The following is a 19,947-nucleotide window of genomic DNA, read 5'->3' as shown; positions in this document are numbered from 1 at the left end:
AGACAGTTATAATAATTGAGAGAAATTCACCTATTCATAAACAAAATAAAATCATAGTTTTACAGAGGTATATAAGTGAAATCAAATTTACGTAATTGGATCAAGCAGCTTTGAACTTCACCTTGTGTCAGTGATAAAGAACTGATTTGAAAAGCTACAAATTATACAATTAGCAATTAGCACACAACACGTATTTTCGAATTAAAATTGTATTAAAATTTGGCCCAGTGGACACTGTTTTCTTAACCTTGAAAACAAACTCTCTCTCTCTCTCTCTCTCTCTCTCTCTCTCTCTCTCTCTCTCTCTCTCTCTCTCTCTCTCTCTCCATCAAATTCTCTCTATCAGCAAAGATGCGAGCAGTGCAGTTGGTTTCATAACACCTTCACCTTTACAGAAATAGCGACAATATTTTTCCCTATAAAGTCATCTGCGCGCTTCGAAAAGGCTGAAGCCTACTGATGCGATGGCTATGTGAACACCTGCTCAGAAGAACCCTAAACACTAGCCTGCTTGGTTTCCTATTCATACCTATGGCATGGCGATATGTTATGGTAGTAAATGGCTACAGCTATGCTTTTTTATTCGTTTGGATTTTACTAAATGCTTTTATAATGGTAGACAGCTTTGAAACGCGAGATGTGAGTACATTTCAATTTAATTTTCTGTTGTGAAATAGTGAAATCATGAATTTCGGTTAGTTACATATATAAATATGTTTTCATACACGAATACAAACATTAACTTGAACAGACTTTCAGTCATTGTGAATTTTTTTTCTTTCATTTTCTTTTTTATTGATTTATGAATGGTAACATTTTTGTTTTAAGATAAATATGTGCTAGATTCTAAGAAATCGGGGTATTTTTAGCTTCAGCAATTAAAACAATCTGGAAATAATATCTGACAATCTTATAACGTTACTATGCATAGACAAGAATATTATTAATAGCATTATATACATGCATATATATCTTACCTCCCCTCCCATCTAAAAAAAAAACATTCATACAAATGTAACTCACTAACACCTTGCAATAGTGTAAAACACTTTATTCGTGACAACTTAAATTCGCGGTTAACCGGAGATACACTGGCTTGCGACAACTATTTTTCGCGATCACGCTTTGTCCACACTCTATTGTGGTATATATTTTAAATTCGGGTAAGTCTAGTTCGCAGCAAGAAATATTTGCGACGACAAGGCTCTCGCGATCCTCGCGAATATTTTTCGTAAGCGAATAAAATTTGGTGTACAGTAGTCTCCGTGGTTTATGCCTAACCTACATGTAAATCTTTGACAAGAACATTTCTATTCGTAAACACAATTACTCTGACTATTGTATAATGATGGTGTGTCAGGGTGAGGGTCAGGGTTTGGGTCAGGGTCATGGTTTGGGTCAGGGTTGGGGTACATTCAGGCCTTCTTTTAACTTGATTTCAAAATTAGACAAGGCTATGTAGACTTGAGTTATGTCGACGTGGTTCATACGTCTCTTACATGTGTATGATTATGAAATTGTATTCCACAATTCAAAATAATGCTGAATGCCTGACTTTTTATGTTGCTCTAAATTAACAGGGGATAAAAAAATGATAAGATTTTTTGCGTAGGGATAAACACCTTTTAACAGTACAGCATCTCTTTTTCATAATCCCACGCTTATTTCGTAAACACGTGCATGTACTTTGCAGAAACATTCACAGTATCTTGATTGATTTTGAATGAATTACTCCTCCATCTGTGCAAATTTATGACTCTAGAGTACATTAAAGATGTACCACCAAGTATATAATTGATTGTGAATTGCGTCTTGCAAAATACACTAGCTTATGAAATCCTAAAATTTGGTCTTTTTTAACATTTTTAAAAATGATTTTTTTTTGTTGAATGAAAATTTTAAAGGAGGCTGGATGATCAACAAATTAAGCATTAGACCTACCTAACACTTTAAGATATTATTTGTTTAGCTATAAACTACTAAAGTAGCATTTAGTTAAGAAAAGTTGGTCTATTTCACTTTGAAAAATTATGGGTTTTTTCCCTATACTTTTACACAGGGCTCTTCTTCTAAAGGAGGTCAATACAGTCAAAAAATGGCCACGATCATCAAACCCCCTTATAAATAGATATATTTCAAAGGAAAAGTTGATTTGATCTGTTTTTCTCCGATGAAATAGATATTGCTGATACCTCTTCACTCCGTGTCACTTGCTTGTCCTTTTTACATAGGATAGGTGTCCCCATGGGGATAATGGGTAAATGGTTGACTAAATTCTTCCATTTATCGCAAATAACTATGATCACTATCGTGATATGCGTGCTTATTTAACAAAATAAGTGATGACTTGGAAAAATACAATGAATTGACTGATACTTTTTGGAAAATAAATATTTTCGGAGAGTTAATTAATCCAAAAAATTAATGTTTTAACTACCTAATTCATTTTTATTATTAAATAAGTATTATGCACTGTGCATATAGAAAGTCATTTTTCAAAAATAAAATAATAAATCAGAAATATGTGCCATTAAAATTGATACATTGTAAGTTTGAATGAAAAGTATTATTCAGTCTTAGTTTCGTGAAGTGTAATAGTATACGGTGTTAGAGATTGAATTCATAAACATCATGATATATCATGATTTCTCTCTTGCACATAAAACTGATATGGCCACTCCTAATAAAAGTAACATGTGGACCAACATGTACATACAGCCTATTTAAAATTATTTTATCTAAAATAAAAATAATGACTTCATAAGCCTGGCTTGGTGTCATTGTCTTCAATGAACTGAAAGGAATTAAAGGGGCTGGATTGTCATAACCGTTTTTCGACTATATTAATTGATCTCCATAAAAGAAGAACTTTGTATATAGACATAGGGAAAGAATTACTTCTAAATTTCAAAGCTAAATTATTTGAATTTGTTCTTTTCTTAATAATAGTTTATAGCTTAAATGTCATATTTAAACATTGCTAAAATATCTAAATTTGCTCCTTTCTTAAGAATAGTTAATAGCTTAAAAGTCACGTCTAAAAATTCAAGGTGGATCATGATGGCTAATTTGTAAATCACCTAGCTTCCTTAAACATCTAATGTTTGTTGCTAGTACGAACTGTCAGTTTATTCAGATTTGATAAAAAAAAAAAGAAGTTACTTTTTTTCTGTTTGTTGTTCAATATGGTGGAACACATTGTTCAGTGGTCATCAGTGGTAGGTCGCTGGTTCAAAATCTAAAATGTCTCAGTCCACCCAGCTGAAACTGGGTACCGGTATACGCTGGGAGTACTGCGATAGACAGGTGTCCATTCCAGGGGTGGGGGGGGGGGGGTCAGTTACTCTCAACAACTTAGTACCACGGAAACTGGAGATCAGATACATGTATGTGTACCAGACTCGTGCGCCTTCATGGCTCGGAGAAGGCTTAACTTTAACTTCTTCAATGTGTGGTATATGGCAGGTATATGAAGTCTGTTGATGCACGCTTTTAAAAGCCATCATTATGTTCTGTTTTCTTATTCATATGTAACGACAAGATTGCACATTTGTCACATTAACTAGGCTTAAAAAAAATCAATATCAATGAACTACTTAGAGTACTTTCCAGAGCATTTTTCGCTGAAACGTAAAATGTAATTTTAATAAGCAAAGTTCATCGAGAAAAGAGTGGCTAGGCTACAGGGGCAATATGAATTTAACTAATTAATTTTTCTTTCATTAAAAAACTCAATGACTATCCCCATGTACAGTAATATCAGCAGAGACCGACTTTCAGTATTTTCAGTTCTTTGATTTAATAAACTTCGTTAAAAAATTAAATCCAATACTAGTATTTGTTGATGAATAAAAAAAAACACAAATTAAAACAAAAACGAAACAAACTCGGCAGAAAATGGTATAAAAAAAACGATGATTAAAGGAAAGCCTTGTAATTGAGTTCTGTCCGTGCAGTCTGCAGTCTGGATTAAAACTGATGCATTTGGCACTCCCAATAGCAAAGATAAACAACCAAATTTAGAAAACATTTTTATTCTTTCATTCGCGATACACTTTCATGTCATTTCCTCTTGTCCACAAGCGCAATAAGATAACACATTATGTAACATTATATGACATTGGTCGGATTTGTTTTTTAAAGAGAATGATTGTCGTATGGCTATCGCGATTTGGATTGTACGCATGTCAGATTGGGAATATACAGTACAGCTCACGAGTATCCCGACAAAAACACCGACCACCGTGTTTGAAAGTCCACGCTGAGCGTGGAAGTGTCGGTACCTTTGATCTATTGTTCTCTGTTACGGCCACGGAACGAGAAAAAACACGGTGCGACACGGTGCAACGCGATGCAACACGGACAATAACACGGTGTAACACGCGGTATTTACCTGTGAAAAAAGTAGGATTTAGGAATAAAACTTATAAAGAATAAAATATTTATTGATGTACATGTACGTAAGAGAATCAAAGAAAAAAACATAGAAATAAATTAAATTTTTATGCACGCAATTTTCAGACGTATGCGATTGACACGGTTGATTTTTGTTAATATTAAAGATCGATATCGCCCACATAAAGGTTTGATCAATTGAAACACTTACACTTTCTTTTCCGTTTTAAAATTCAAATAAACGGTTCCATAAGTTTTTGTTTCAGTCCGTTTTTAAACGTAGTAGTAATCGTAGTTACTGTAGTTTGGCAGTTTCAATAGTGCATAGAACCATAACTGTGATCTTTTCTCACTTATACTCTATTCAACGATAACAAATCTAACGGGTTGTTGAAAACAAATGTACTTTCTCTAAATAAAATAATTATACAGCTTTATATCTAATATATTTTCAAATTTTCTTTCTTTTATACATATGTGTGATGTACTTGTCCATGTAGTACCGCACGGTACATATTCATGGCGCTAAGAATCCGTGGATCGGTACTCGATAATTTTTTATTTCATCTTTATAGCAACTTGAGTTTAGAAATTATTTGTGTTCCAAGAAACTACTCAGTATTGCAATAGTTACTGTTTGATTGTTTAATGATCGTCATATGAGAGAGAGAGAGAGAGGAGAGAGAGAGAGAGAGAGAGAGAGAGAGAGAGAATACCAGTATGTGTTTAATTTAAGTACATTTTACTTGTAATTTAGTGTAATAAGTTAGATTTATAGTTTCCTTTATACTGAACCCTTTTCCCTAAAATTGCGATAGAAAATATGCAGTCAGGGTCCACGTGCTATCCCTGTCAATCAAATCAGCCCGCGAGATAGACCACGTGCCTCTTCCATGATATGGAAAAAAATGTCGTTCTATTGTTTTTTTTTTTAAGTCCGCAAAATAGAAAAATGTTTAACAATGAAGTATTCAGTGTTTGAGATGTTTAGTTTCTTCATTCTTATACTGCATGCATGAGAGTTGCAATATAATTACGTTGTAAAATCTCTCTCTCTCTCTCTCTCTCTCTCTCTCTCTCTCTCTCTCTCTCTCTCTGTGTACTTTTGTGCAATCATTTTAGAATTATAAGAGTTCTATTTGTATGAATTTAATTAATTTATTTTAGATCCATGGTTTTAATAACGATTTCAACACAATGACTAAAAGTTTGTAAAGTTCACGATGTAATAAGATTTTTCGTTAAAATTTCGACGCTATTTCACATCAATAAAGTTGTGTTTATTCTAAATGCTTGCAAAAAGTTACCGGTATTATTTCATTCATCTTTTTAATCAATCAGGTTTTTTGGTACATACATGTATGTGTACCCGGTAAATAATTTCTTATCGCAAGTTAATACTTTGTGAAATTCCCGCATTTATAGAGTTGCTAAATTGTTCCCCGGATCCACGCGCCGATAGTCTTACGTGTAGCTGTTTGTGTACATATCTACAGACAATTTTTTTGTTTGTTAGAGATTAGGAAAAATCATTGAACTAACAAAGTAGAAGTAAGATATATTCAGACCATACACGCGACGGGTTGTGATGAGTTACCAAACAGGTGTTCGCGGAAAGGTGTGAATAACGGCATCTCAAGTACACCTGTTCAGACGCCCAAATATACACACAGTTAGTAGTAAATTCCAATGACACCTAACAAGACAGACAATAGCACCTGTTGTGTATAGAACCCAAGATGAAAGACAATGCTGTGTATCTGATCAGCTTCCGTACATCGCACGAGAGATTTTTTCATGTGAAATCACGAGGCCATTACGAGCTATACGGAAATAAAGTTGAAAATTATTTTATGAAATGCGGGTATATTTTTAATACATGTACAATGCTTGAATATTATTTAACAAGAGTTTTTAGATCTAAAATTGTATTTATCTATAATCTATAATATAAAAGTGATTTTTTGTTTATGTATTGCTACATAAATAGCAAATAAATATTATTCGAGTCACCGGTAATATGGGGTTGTTATTTACTACAGCACATCAACAGCACATGTTTTTAGAAAAACAAGATCTGAAATGTTTTCATTCCTCAATTTTAATTGGTTTAAAGTAAGGCTGTAAATTAATTAATAAATCAGAAAGTGTTTACAGATAACAGAAATAAGACGTTTAAGCTCCCGACATTTTAATAGGATCGTCAGTTACAACATCACGTGTGTTAAGAAAAAAAAACCAAGATGAATTAAATTGATTTGAATTTTGATTATATATTAATTGATTATTAAATATTTTTGGTGAATTTATTTCAATTTATTTAAGAACAAATGAATTAAAAGGTACCCATTTACGTCGATCGAGTTTTCAGATCACAAAAAATTAACTTCACGTTAACAGCCTTGGGTCCGTGCAACTTAAGTCGACATCGTTTTTTTTTTAATATGAAAAGGATATATATGTTTCAACCCTTGTTTAGCCATAATTTCTTTATTTCTAAACATACGCTTTTTCTATCAACGTCTCAGGTAACGATATCCACGGAGTAACACAGTGGCCACGGAGTTACGCGGGCGGCCACGGTGCGACACGGTGCATTTTCTTGAATTTTCCAATACACATACACGGTGTCACACCGTGTGCACGGTGCGACACAGACCGTTTTCCACCGTGTTTTTTACACGGTGGGTGTCGGGATACTCGTGAGCTGTACTGTATATGGGTAGATATTGTATGACATTCAAATTTAGTTATAAATAAACTGTTCTTAACAAAATTGTCACATAAGATAATTACATATAGTCATGATATTCAGATAAGGTAGAAGAAAAAAAAACCCAGACATAAAACATTTGAATCTGAAAGAGAAAAAAGAAATAAGTTTCAATTTCCAAAATAATGAATTTTTGTTTATGCAAAACGAAACCAAATATCAAAAAATAATTGGACAGTTGTTTGGTGTCGCTGTTAGTTCAGATTCCAAACTTTAATGAATGACAGCTGCTTTTAAGTCCACTCCCCATATCAGTAAAACCTTAAGGCCTTATTGCCCGAAGGATTTCCTGTAAGGATTCGTCGCTGTCACATTATTTTCAAAGGATTAATTATCCCGCCTTCATGCAAACATTCAGGAGACCAGACTTATTGCAGTTTGGGAGATACTTTGACTTGAAGCCTCTCTTACACTAATAATATGTTTTGTGACTGCTTCTTCCCACGACCAAGGGGATTTTCTTAATGAAGGTTTATCGAATATCGATTCTAGACCATTTCTTGTGTGAACAGCTAGACTGACATTAGATTAATCCTTAAATATTAATTAGAACATTATCTTCGGGCTTGAAGGACAATGAAGGTTTTGTATTTGATACAAAGAATGTGTTACTCATACTGAATCCATTCCGATTTCAGATTTAGCTTTAGCAATGTTCTGTGAAAATAAAATAAAAAAGTTTTTACTAATTCAAATATATATATATTTTTTAAATTTCATATAACACCATAATAACAAAATTGAACGTATGTACGCAATATCATTATTTAAAGTGGTCCTTCTTCAACTGTACGTTACATTAATATTAACTTTTTGATCATTCAAACTTTATTTCCCCCTTGCTGAGATTTCACGTTATATACATAACATGTTACCATCTTCGCTAGCCAAGTGTTTCTGATCCGCTTCGCTCCTGTTGATGGCGTTTGTGTGGGGGCAGAGGGGAGGGAGTACCTCACCCCACTCTTGGTTCCGTGCATGTTACAAATACTATTAGAAAACATGAAGACATATTTTCATAGAAAAGAAAACTAAACGTAATTAGAAAAGTAAGCAAATTGTATATTAAAGAATTAAAGATTAAATAGCATACATTATTAATACTGTAAGCTGCTTTATACTAGTCTGATTATTTTACATTAGGATGTGAAAGATTGAGGGGTATTCGTTTCTTGAATTATAGAAAATGAGAGAGAAAAGTTATAATAACTCAATAAATAAAGATTGAATGTTGTTAAAATGATTGGATTTCCGTTCCTAATTGAAAATTGAGATACCCATCTGACATATTAAAAAGCAATCTAATTTCATGAACAATTATTTGTGGGTTTTTTAATTTTTACATCTTAAAATAAATCTGTCCGCGGACGCTAAACATTGAAAATACTTGGAATGGCCTTATAATGCTTTCAAAGATTTGTTTTAGAACAACGACCTTCTAGATTTTTTGTTAGTATTCCTGCGATTAACAGCAATAGACAATGAGACATGTATTTTTTAAAAGATTGATTTTATTACAAATTTCCCTTAGGAAATTACAGTTTTCTGAGGAGGAGTTTTCCGTACAATGAGGGTACCCTTTTGGAAGCCGCCCGCCCGCCATTTTCACCATTTCAATAACTATTTTTCCTTTGTAAAACCCGGTTTAAAAGAGACCAAAGTCACGGTAGTAGGTAATGGCACGATATAGAGTTCTTACATGTACTTATTGGGTCTTTCACTGATGACTTATAATTGTGTATGCAAATACCGATATTACAGTGATATCAACCAGCACAATGTGACCAATGACTGAGAACTTTGGATTTGAGTTATTATAAGAAATTAAGAAGACTGTAGATAGCGCAAGATTGACTGTTAGAACATTTCTTCTTCAAATAGACATCGATAAACACATATCGTATATCCTATACGAAGTAGGTACTGTTTGGGTTTAAACAATATGGTCTCTTTTAACATCAGCGAACTATTTTGCATAAATCCGTCGGTTTTTTAAAAATATGTATCAGCATGTAAGGCTGAAGTACCAGCATGTATTGTTGAAGTATCAGAATGTAATGTTTAATTATCAGCATTTAATGTTAAAGTATCAGTATATAAATAGTGCCTGTTTGGGAGGGTAACAGTTGAAATTGACACCCCGAGAAAACCATTGTCAACCGACGCGAAGCGGAGGTTGACAATGGTTTTCGAGGGGTGTCAATTTCAACTGTTATCCTCCCAAACAGGCACTATTTATTTTGTTATACTGAATGTCTTTTTTAAAAATTTTAAGAAAATTTTACTGCTTTTATATAGGAATAACGTGAATTCTACAGCGAACCGTACGCGCATATTTTTCGCGCATGTAACATTTTTTAATGTTACCCGTTGCCAAGTGCGTTGCTAACGCTGAGGGTAATAGTAAATATTATTAACTGCGTCTTAACCAATCAGATTTCAGTATTTAACATGAAAGTATAACAATATGTAATGTTAAAGCATGTAATGTTAAAGTATCAGCATGTAATGCTATATAGTATGTCCCAAGTTATTGCTTCCATCACTTTTTGATGATTGTTGATAAAATTACACATATCTGTGTGAAAGAAATACAGTTGAAATCGTTAAAAGGGAATATATCCAAGATATCTTCATTGATCAATTATCCATTTCCACTCAGAAAAATTCACAGGAACGAAAACAGATGGAAGCAAAAACTCGGGACGGAGTATAGAGTATCGGCTCTTAATGTTAAAGTATCAGTATGTAATGTTAAAGCATGTAATGTTAAAGTATCAGCATGTAATGCTAGAGTATCAGCACTTAATGTTAAAGTATCAGCTTGTAATGTTAAAGTATCAGCATGTAATGTTAAAGTATCAGCATGTAATGTTTAAGTATCAGCATGTGATGTTAAAGTATCAGCATGTAATGCTTAAGTATCAGCATATTATGAGGATTATCTACTTAAGGCAGTTGTGTAGTTCCATAGTTCACCGCTACGATCCGCTTTCCCTAAAATATGAAATGGTCGTTCAAATTACAACACCTGGCTTATAGCAACGTATGCGTTAAAATAATTTTTATTATACTTTCATGTTAAGTACTGAAATCTGATTGGTTTAGACGCAGTTGGTAATCCGTTCTATTACCCTTAGAGTTAGCAACACACCTGGCAACGGGTAACACAGCGAATCGTTACATGCGCGTAAATTATGTGCGTACGGTTTGCTGTATAATTCACTTCATTTCTATATAAAAGCAGTAGAATTTTCTTTAAAATTAAGACATTCAGTATAATAAAATAAATAGTGCCTGTTTGGGAGGGAAACTGTTGAAATTGACACCCCTTGAAAACTATTGTCAACCTCCGCTTTGCGTCGGTTGACAATGGTTGTCTCGGGGTGTCAATTTCAACAGTTACCCTCCCAAACAGGCACTATTTATATATAATGTTTCGAAGTAACTCCGCAGCGATTTTTTATACTGCTGAATCAGGTCTAAATGTCGGACCTTTTTTCGTCGCAATTGTTGCATTTTCCCCCAATTGAATCTGCCACATTTTTAGTTGTTTATCCATGGAAACAATTGTACTATATTTTACAGTTGACCACAACTTTGATGATTTTTCTTGATTCAAAAGCCGCAGGTGTCTTTGAAAAAACTGAGAATAATTATAACTAAAAAGTTAATAATTTATCAAGACTCAGTGTCATCCAAACCGTCATTGGTTACTTTGATTGGTTCGAGGCGGTAACTTTACAATTTAAATCTAGGGGGAGAGTGTGGAACTCTCTCTCTCTCTCTCTCTCTCTCTCTCTCTCTCTCTCTCTCTCTCTCTCTCTCTCTCATTTATATTGTATATTATAGGCTTGTACACGCATGGAGATTCCATCACCTATATTCAGAATTCTATTTTCAAGTCAACATTGGACCAGTGTATCAGATAAACTGGTCGAAAATTGAACAGTATAACGCTTCGTCTCCAATCATAATAAAGGGGTCAAAAGACTACAATATTATGAAAAAACTGTACTAAGAAAAACATGACTGACCCTTAAGGTCTACCACAAAATGAATACAAGTAGTATCAATAACATCCTACCTATAATCTGATATCAAAGAGCGGAAGCATAGCAGAACAGCTGATTTTAATCAGATTGAACCTACATGTACCCTTAAAAATGGTTCATGGTATTTATACAAAAATTGAGGTAACAAATCGAATTGTAAAGTGGGTTCCAACTCGCAAATTCCATGATATCAAGGAATCGTTAGAAATACAGATGGACGAGAAAATCGACTTATTTAGGCTGTTATTTAGCATTAAAATATTAATGAGTAACTATGCCTGTGTCTAATTAAGGCTCAGATAATCAGTCTGTGTCTAATTAAGGATTATATAATCAGAAGACTCAAAAGGTTAGCTCAAATGTTATATAATGTAAAGTACAAGAATGTGTACGAATGTCAGTAAGTACTAGGTCTGAAAACAAGATTGCGATGACCTGGCAGTGAATCGACTATATGTTGAAAGTTTAATTAAAGGAGTTTGAAGCCCTTGAGGATTCATGATTGTAAATCAATGAGTATTGCTCCTTTGAGGTAAAACAATTGTTTTTGCCAAATGCACAAAAAGAGACAAAAAATTGAAAGCACTAGATTCACCACAGTTTTTGAAAATGATGATAACGATGGATAAGGTAAAGAATCATTTTTTATATGATCCATGTATATATTAATGCAATATGTTCATGCTCACTAATACTTTTATTTAAGGTACAAAACACATTTTGTTTATATTACATGTATTCTGGTATTTATTATATTTTTCGAACTTGAGCCATATGTGTTCATTTGATATCATTATGTTTCTAATCTCATATCAATATTTATTATAACTGTAAGTATATAGGTAAATATGTAGCAATAAGCCGCCGATATAAATGGTATGCCTGTAACGATAAAATTCTTATTGTGTTTTTAGCTCACCTGAGCTGAAAGCTCAAGTGAGCTATTCTGATCACATTTTGTCCGTCGTCCGTCTGTCCGTCTGTCCGTCCGTCCGTCTGTCCGTCTGTCCGTCTGTAAACTTTTTACATTTTGAACTTCTTCTCTGAAACTGCTTATCCAATTTCAACCAAATTTGGCACAAAACATCCTTATGGGAGGGCAAATATAAATTGCAAAAATAAAAGTCTGATCTGTATTCAAAGCGGAGAAAACCTTGAAAATGTAGAAAAAGGGGGGTGCATTTTTAAAAATCTTCTTCTCAAGAACTACCGAGGCAAATTCAACGTAGTTTAGCATAAATTATCCTTATGGGAAGGAAAATATAAATTGCAAAAATTAAGGGATAATTTTGTTTCAAATCTAAGTTATTACGAAAATAATAATAAAGGAAAGGCGTGTTTCAATCAGGTTAATAGCTTCGGGCTCGGCATCCGGTAAAATTGGTAGGCAAGACTTGGCCTAGGCAAAACAAAAGATTGGCAGTTATTAATCTGCCAATCTCATTAAAATTTCAGGATATTTGATGGACTAGTATATTTGTATTCGCTGTAGATATTGCTGCAAAAAAATGCGTATTTGGAATTGACGATTGCCGATCTGCCCCGGCATTTATTTTGCCACGGCCCGAGTTTGCATACCCATTTTACCAAGACTCGTATTCCATACTTTTAAAACGAGGTTCTTTGTTTAAAGCAGCCATGACATTATACGAAAAAGGGTCGATCTGACTATGATGAATTTGCTTGTTGTGCAACAGTTCGCGTATGAAGGGAAATTTTGAAACATGAAAAATATATTGGTGCCGATTTTGTGAAGTAAATTGAGGCTAAATATTTCAATGCGGTGACAGTTTTCACACATGACGTTGATGTTAGCTTGTTCTGATTTTCGTTTCGTTTTCATTATTTATGCTTTGTAACCTGGAAACTGTCGTCTGTATTTCGTGATTTTTACGTATCAAATCAAACAGAGACTTCGGTAAATCAAACAGTTACGTTAACTGTTTACCTGCGCAAATTAAGCAAAATCTGATGTAGGAGTACTGAAATACAATTCATTCTATAGGTAATTCGGCATTATCTTTTGCGTAATGGTAGATTAATGCAATAGGTTTTGTTGAGATGCTCGGCATTTTCTCTAGTTTATTCAGTTTAAATACAGTTTGATATCGCTTACGGAAATATGTAGGTATATACATGTATATATATGATTCATTTCGAAAAAATAAATTGTGTTCTTTATTTGTTATACATGTAGTGCATGTTTCTTGTGTTTAATTGTTTAAAATTTCTATTTACTAACCATATTTGAGTGTTAAGCTTCGAATTATAAGCAAGATACAAAGATTTGCTCACAATTCTATGTTTGTACACAGATCTTAAAAGCTAAAGATAAAATCAAAGTACTGATAGTACTGAAAAGCGCTAACCCAGCTTCTGTATGTATATAACAGATATATGTATATAGCATTTCAGCTTCTGTATACGCACTATATTTCCTCATCACTGCATGACAGTCCCTGTAATGATGTATGTAAGCCCCGTACATTAATTTCACAATAGCCCGTAAATATTAGATTCACAATAGCCCGTGCAGTTATGTGCATAAACCCTGAAACTGGTTCCCTAACCAGTTTAAATGATGTATACTTTTGCTTATAGGGGGCGGTTATTCGATGCACCGGAAGTTGAAGTCTAACGACAATAAAGCGCTGAGCTATGCTAAGCGCTTTAAAAAGTAAAAAAAATTGTCAATATTAATTACAAAAATTGTCTAAATCTGTTCTTCCAGAAACCAACTTATTGAATTGTAAACTTAACCTTTTTAGCTCACATGAGGATGGGGCAGCAATGGGGGGGGGGGGGGGTCGAAGTTAAACAAATGAATATATAGAGTAAATCTTTAGAAATCCTCTTCTCAGAAACTAATCGGCAAGGAAAGCTGAAACATGTGTGGAAGCATCCTCAGGTAGTGTAGATTCAAAGATTTGAAAATCATGACCCCTGGGGGTAGGGTGGGGCCACAATGGAGGGTCGAAGTTTAACATATGAATATAAAAAGTAAATCTTTAAAAATCTTCTTCTCAGAAACTAATTGGCCAGGAAAGCTGACACTTATGTTGATGCATCCTTAGGTAGTGAAGATTCAAATTTGTGAAAATCATGACCCCCGGGGGTAGGGTGGGGCCACAATGGGGGATCGACGTTTTACATAGGAATATATACAGTAAATCTTTAAAAATCTTCTCAGAAACTAATCAGCCAGGAAAGCTGACACTTGTGTGGATGCATCCTCAGGTAGTGTAAATTCAAAGTTGTGAAAATCATGACCCCCGGGGGTAGCGTTGGGCCACAATGTGAGGTCGATGTTTTACATAGGAATAAACAGAGTTATTCTTTAAAAATCTTCTTCTCAGAAACTAATCAGCCAGGAAAGCTGGAACTTGTGTGAAAGCATCCTCAGGTAGTGTAGATTCAAAGTTGTGAAAATAATGATCCCCAGGGGTAGGGTGGGGCCACAATGGGGGGGGGGGGGGTCAAAGTTTAACAAAGGAATATATAGGGTAAAAATATGGGGAAAATGTTCTCAGAAACTAATCAGCCAGATGATTCTTTATAATTGTTAAGACTTTGGCCCCAGGACAATTCTTTGGCCTCACGAGAAGGTTCTGAGTTTGATGTACGTTTATATCCCATATATAAACTATTGTTAGGGATCTTTTTTAGAACTGCAATACTCACCATATGATATGACTATAAAATCATCCTGTTAGAAAAGACTAATGATTATAAACATAAGAATATCCAGGGGGAAATGGATTTTATTTATACAGGATTTACATGAATTATTGTACATTGTCCAGATAGTTTGTATTATGACTCCATTGAGCTGATTTTATCATACCTATTGTTCCTCAGGTGAGCGATGTGGCCCATGGGCCTTTTGTATTAATTTCATTTCGATGGTGATGGAAAGGGGGTGTTTTTGTGGGAAGAGATTAGACACATCATTCAAGAGTAAATATATCTTGTGCTATGTTAATTTATAAGCATTACAAATCAAAACAGTTACCCTCCTCGGTTTTGAATTACTATTCATTTTGCAAATTGTCATTTCTTCACTTAGTGAGGATCAAATAATGATTAATACAGTACTGTGGTTACACCTGGAAGAGTTTTTGGTGAGTATACGTAATATGATTAATTTTGGTGGGCTAGCACGTTTAAACCTAATTGCATGCTCAAGCCAACCTGTATGCTTGGATTAAGAAACCCGGATGATAGTTTGGTTTAGTTTTCAAACCAATACAACTAAATTACATAATTATGTGCATTCTAACAACATTTCTGCAATTCTAATTGCTTGAAAACAAACAAAAATTACCAATGAAGCAAAATCACCAACCTTAAACGATCGAACAATTACTTCAGCTTTAAGTCTTTGTTCACACAATCATGATGGAACCACGGAATTCTAAATTACGACAAACACCACTTTCTGAGAACATGGCATAATGAACTGCAGTCGCTATGCTGACATACAGCTGTATTTATCACCAGTTGGTGGTATTGCATGTCATGGCTGCATGCATCATGATACATGTATATGCCAGCAAAGTCGTGTTCATTGAAAATTTTTATTTCTTAAATATACCTCATAAAGCGATTTCATTAACTGAAAACGTCAAAAAGCGATATACGTAAACTAAGCAGTTTTAAATAATGTTTTTAATGCATGCAATAAAATATAGAAAAATATTGTTTGTACTTCGAAAATAAAAATCTAGTTCATTAACTTCCCCATAAAAAATTCTTTTGAAACGCCTCATCTCGGTTGTTTTTCAATATACATGTAATTGTTTACTGCTACTTGTTTCCGAACTCTGAGGGTTTTTTGTCTTTGGTCATGAACTGAAACAGTTATCGATATAATTTCAAACAAGTTCACTCTCATTATATCAGCTAGGAATGTTCAATGCGAAAACTCGCCACAATACTGCGTAAAGGTGCAAACCCACGATAAGACTAAGTTCATTGAATTATCGACTGCTTAATTCCAATTACAGTGACAATTAATCTGATTTATCTTAACCTTGATCAATATTTCGTTTCCCTTCGAAATAATCTAAACGGAATCGGCAAACTGCTGTGTTATGCGATGCGTTAACGCCGAACATTATTTGACCAATTTACCAATCGTTTTCGCGCATTCAGCATCTATGATACCGCGCCAAGCGAAGGATTAAATAAGCTACAGAGTGGGAGAAGTGGAGATGTTGACTCTCCGTGTTAAAAACTTGTGACTTTTGATGAAATACTGTTCACGTGGTATAATTGGCAAATAATGGTTGTAACATAAACAATAACAATTAAACATAGGGTGGCATAAAGATGGATTTAACAGTTAGGACACCTGTTACCGTCGCCGAGAATTATTCTGAGCACGGATATTCATCAAATAATGTGAGTGAATTTTTGACTCGAATAATTTTTAATCACCTTGTGTTTCTGCATGTAGTTATAAAATGAACTTTGCAAATTAAGACCTTTAACTTAACCTTAATGTTTTTTGAATGTTTTCTTCAGCAGAAATTTCTTTCTGTCTTTCTTTCTTTCTCTCTCTCTGTCCCTCTCTCTCAAATAATTGTATGAATTTAGTTTAAAGAGAGAATGAAAAAAATCAAAAGCTATATAAAGTACGCATGTACCTTAGAGTCGTGAATGTATAAGCATTTCGCGTAAACAAATTCAATATGTTTACATAGCAACCGAACTGAAGTATCCAAAATATATACATTGAATAAAGATTTGTAATTTTACCTTCCGTTGCTATTGTTACAGCAATTACAAAGGCAAGCGCGAGCCAGGTTTTTTATTGCAGATTTGAAATAATGCTCATAAATTCTACGTCCACGCATTTTCGCAATTTTAAAGATGTTCATGCATGTAGTTTTATTAAGGGACTGTATATAGTTATCGATTTGTATGAAAACAAGATTTGATTTCCTGAATGATAATGTCCCCGCTTTCCTCAAGCTTTTTAAATCCTTTTATATTCAGTGGGCGTTAGGTGCGAATTAAAACATACCTACTGAGTTATTACAAGCATCTGGTAAATATTTTTAGAAACAATAAAATGTTTCCTTTTGTGATTCATGCGGGATATGAAGTAGTGAATTCGCCGAATACCTGATACTATACATGCAATCTTCATTAATATGATTGTATATTATATCAATATGAGTATATATTATATATATGATTATTTTTAATTCTGAGGTAAAAGGTCATTCATGTACATGTACGTGATATAATGTACAAATTTAGTGGTTAAAGGCAATCAATCCAGGCTTGCTACTATATATACATCATAACACGTTTGCAATTAAAGTTCTCTTCTGCAGATGTCTTCATATAAAAGCAGGGGGCTAGAATCGGTGGAATCTGTGGAAATTTTAAGGCTTTCACGTTTTCGTTGGAAACACATGCATAGTCCATGTATTACAGTTCTTTTTTAAAGGACAGCAACTTGTTTTTCTTATCAAAGAGTCATGATCAACCTTTATATTGACATAGGGGAGGAAATCATGCAAAAATACGGATTGCAAAACAATTGCCCAATTGCTTATCCAAAACAAGTAAACCGCTTAATTCGATTGAAATCGCATGCTAACATCTAAATTGCCAATTTGTTACCGCAAAGTGGCTTTTATCAAAGGGAGCATCACACTTAATAGCATGACGTTATGTTAAGAATCAAAGACCGGTTTTAAAATCAGACAGACCGCTAGAAGATACGGGAATGCAAGGATGATGTATAAGAGGGGTAGCGCTTAGTACAGAATTGATAGCATTATCTCACATAAAGAAGATATGGAATATGGCCATTTTCTAGCGAGTGTGATTTTGGCATATATATGCATTGAACTTTTATATATCGGCTGATTCAATATAATTGAACATCATATCTTATCTATTGGAATTTCAGAGAGCATTAAAACTCGGAACTCTTTTCTGGCATAGTATTAAGTACACTGTGTGGTTATTTTGATCTTTAACGTTATTATTTTTAGTCGTTTTATTTGTTCGATGGTCATGGCCATTTTTAGACTACGTGTAATCTAATCTCATTGAGAAAAAGAGTGTTCTATATAGATATGGGAAAATTTTCAAATTTTAAAGCTTAATTTGATCGAATATTTCTTTACTATATAATAGCTCATAACTCAAAAAAAAAATATCATATATGAATATTTAAGATAGATGTGATGGTTCATTTGTTGACAACCTAGCCTTTTGAGGTACTTAATTCTTTCTTTTCACGGCAAAATTATACGATTAACCAAATTATCTCAAGTTGAGTATCTCCTGTTGATATTTTCTACTTTAAGTTTATTTAGAGGAACAAAAGAATGTGTTTGATTCAATTTCGGATTGTAATACACTTTTTACAAATACATGTAAATGTTTTGAACTTCCAATAATCTAATCCTTTACGATAAAATACACTGTTTTTTTATTTAGATATAATTCCTTTTGATCGCCACTTCAAATTCGTGAGCTAAATCCAAATAGGTGAAATATCTTGATTTATCTAAGTGATGTTTGCTCAAACTGCGTCGTTCACAAAATATAATTAGATGCCTCGATATCACGCTTATATGATATGATTATTGAATTCCATTTGATGCCCTCAGCGATTAAATAAATCGCAATATGTACGTACGAAGGTTCATTGATATACCTACCGAAAGTGGTATATCTGTACATTCATAGACTCTTAAAACTGATCAATAAATACGACACCGTTTTATTCATGTATATCAGAACAGCTCTATGGTCGTCAACCCGATTTTCCCGTATACAGAGCTACAGTTCCTTCTGCTTAATTAACCTAGACTATCAAATCCGTCGTTTTATTTCCGGGAAAAAAAATTCTCGAATAATTCGCCAACAGCCCATACGCCTGTTTGCTTCGAAAACGTGTTTTGGATTTCCATTTACATATTTGGGGAGGGGGTCGATGCACACAGAGAACTGAATACGTTCTGTGTAGTGTTAAGTTCCTGTGATTTGTAAATCGTCATCTTTTTCATTCACTCGTATACAGCTGCTTTATATCAGCTAAGTTAACCCTCACTAATCTTAAACATCTCTCTCTCTCTCTCTCTCTCTCTCTCTCTCTCTCTCTCTCTCTCTCTCTCTCTCGTTAGTGTTTTTTGTTTGGGAATATGAATGTAAGAATTTGAAAACAGTATTAATATTTTTATACATTTAGTGACCATCAATCATTATTTTATCAGCGCGGATCCAGAAAATTTTTCCAAAGGGGTGGGGGGGGGGGGGGGTCCGACCGTTATATGAGTTTGCTTGGGGGGGGGGGGGGGGTCTGGGGCATATTTTTGGCAATTCAATAATGCAAATATAATGAAATTTGAATTGAGAGGTGGGGGGGGGGGGGGTCGTTTGGACTTTTTCTTGACCCCCCCCCCTCCTCTACATCCACGCATGTCTTATGACCACTAGACATGTATGTAGTCGTAACTATGTATATACAAAATATATCCAAGGCCAGCGCTATCATTTATTACAAGAAGCTGTCACATCTACAAAACTACAACATATTTCTGACAAACGCAAAACAATCCGAAAAAAGTCAGCAATACAGGAAAGATATAAACCGACGGAAATCGAGTAAAAAAATGATTATATCTTTTATTAACGACGTAAGCGTGCCATTTGATACGCCCGCCAAACATGCTTAGTACAAGCATTATCTAGCTC

General features: G+C 34.1%; 1 protein-coding gene across 3 annotated transcripts in view; it reads left to right on the top strand.

Annotated features, from left to right (window-relative positions):
- Positions 1–463: 463 nt before the first annotated feature.
- Positions 464–19,947, top strand: part of LOC105339415 (secretin receptor) — a 55,255-nt gene continuing 35,771 nt past the window's right edge. The window contains exon 1 of one of the 3 annotated variants that reach the window (XM_020071850.3): positions 464–639. In XM_020071850.3, coding sequence (XP_019927409.2) covers positions 532–639 — 108 coding nt within the window. In that variant the 5' untranslated portion in view covers positions 464–531. Of the gene's footprint in view, positions 640–15,297; positions 15,345–16,373; positions 16,627–19,947 lie in introns of those variants that run through there. The other 2 variants (XM_066073453.1, XM_020071851.3) reach the window with 2 other exon arrangements.

Source organism: Magallana gigas, chromosome 10 (assembly GCF_963853765.1).
Source record: "Magallana gigas chromosome 10, xbMagGiga1.1, whole genome shotgun sequence".
Classification (NCBI taxonomy): Eukaryota; Metazoa; Mollusca; class Bivalvia; order Ostreida; family Ostreidae; genus Magallana; species Magallana gigas.
The sequence above is the reverse complement of the archived record's forward strand: the minus strand, read 5'-3'. Positions and strand labels throughout refer to the sequence as shown.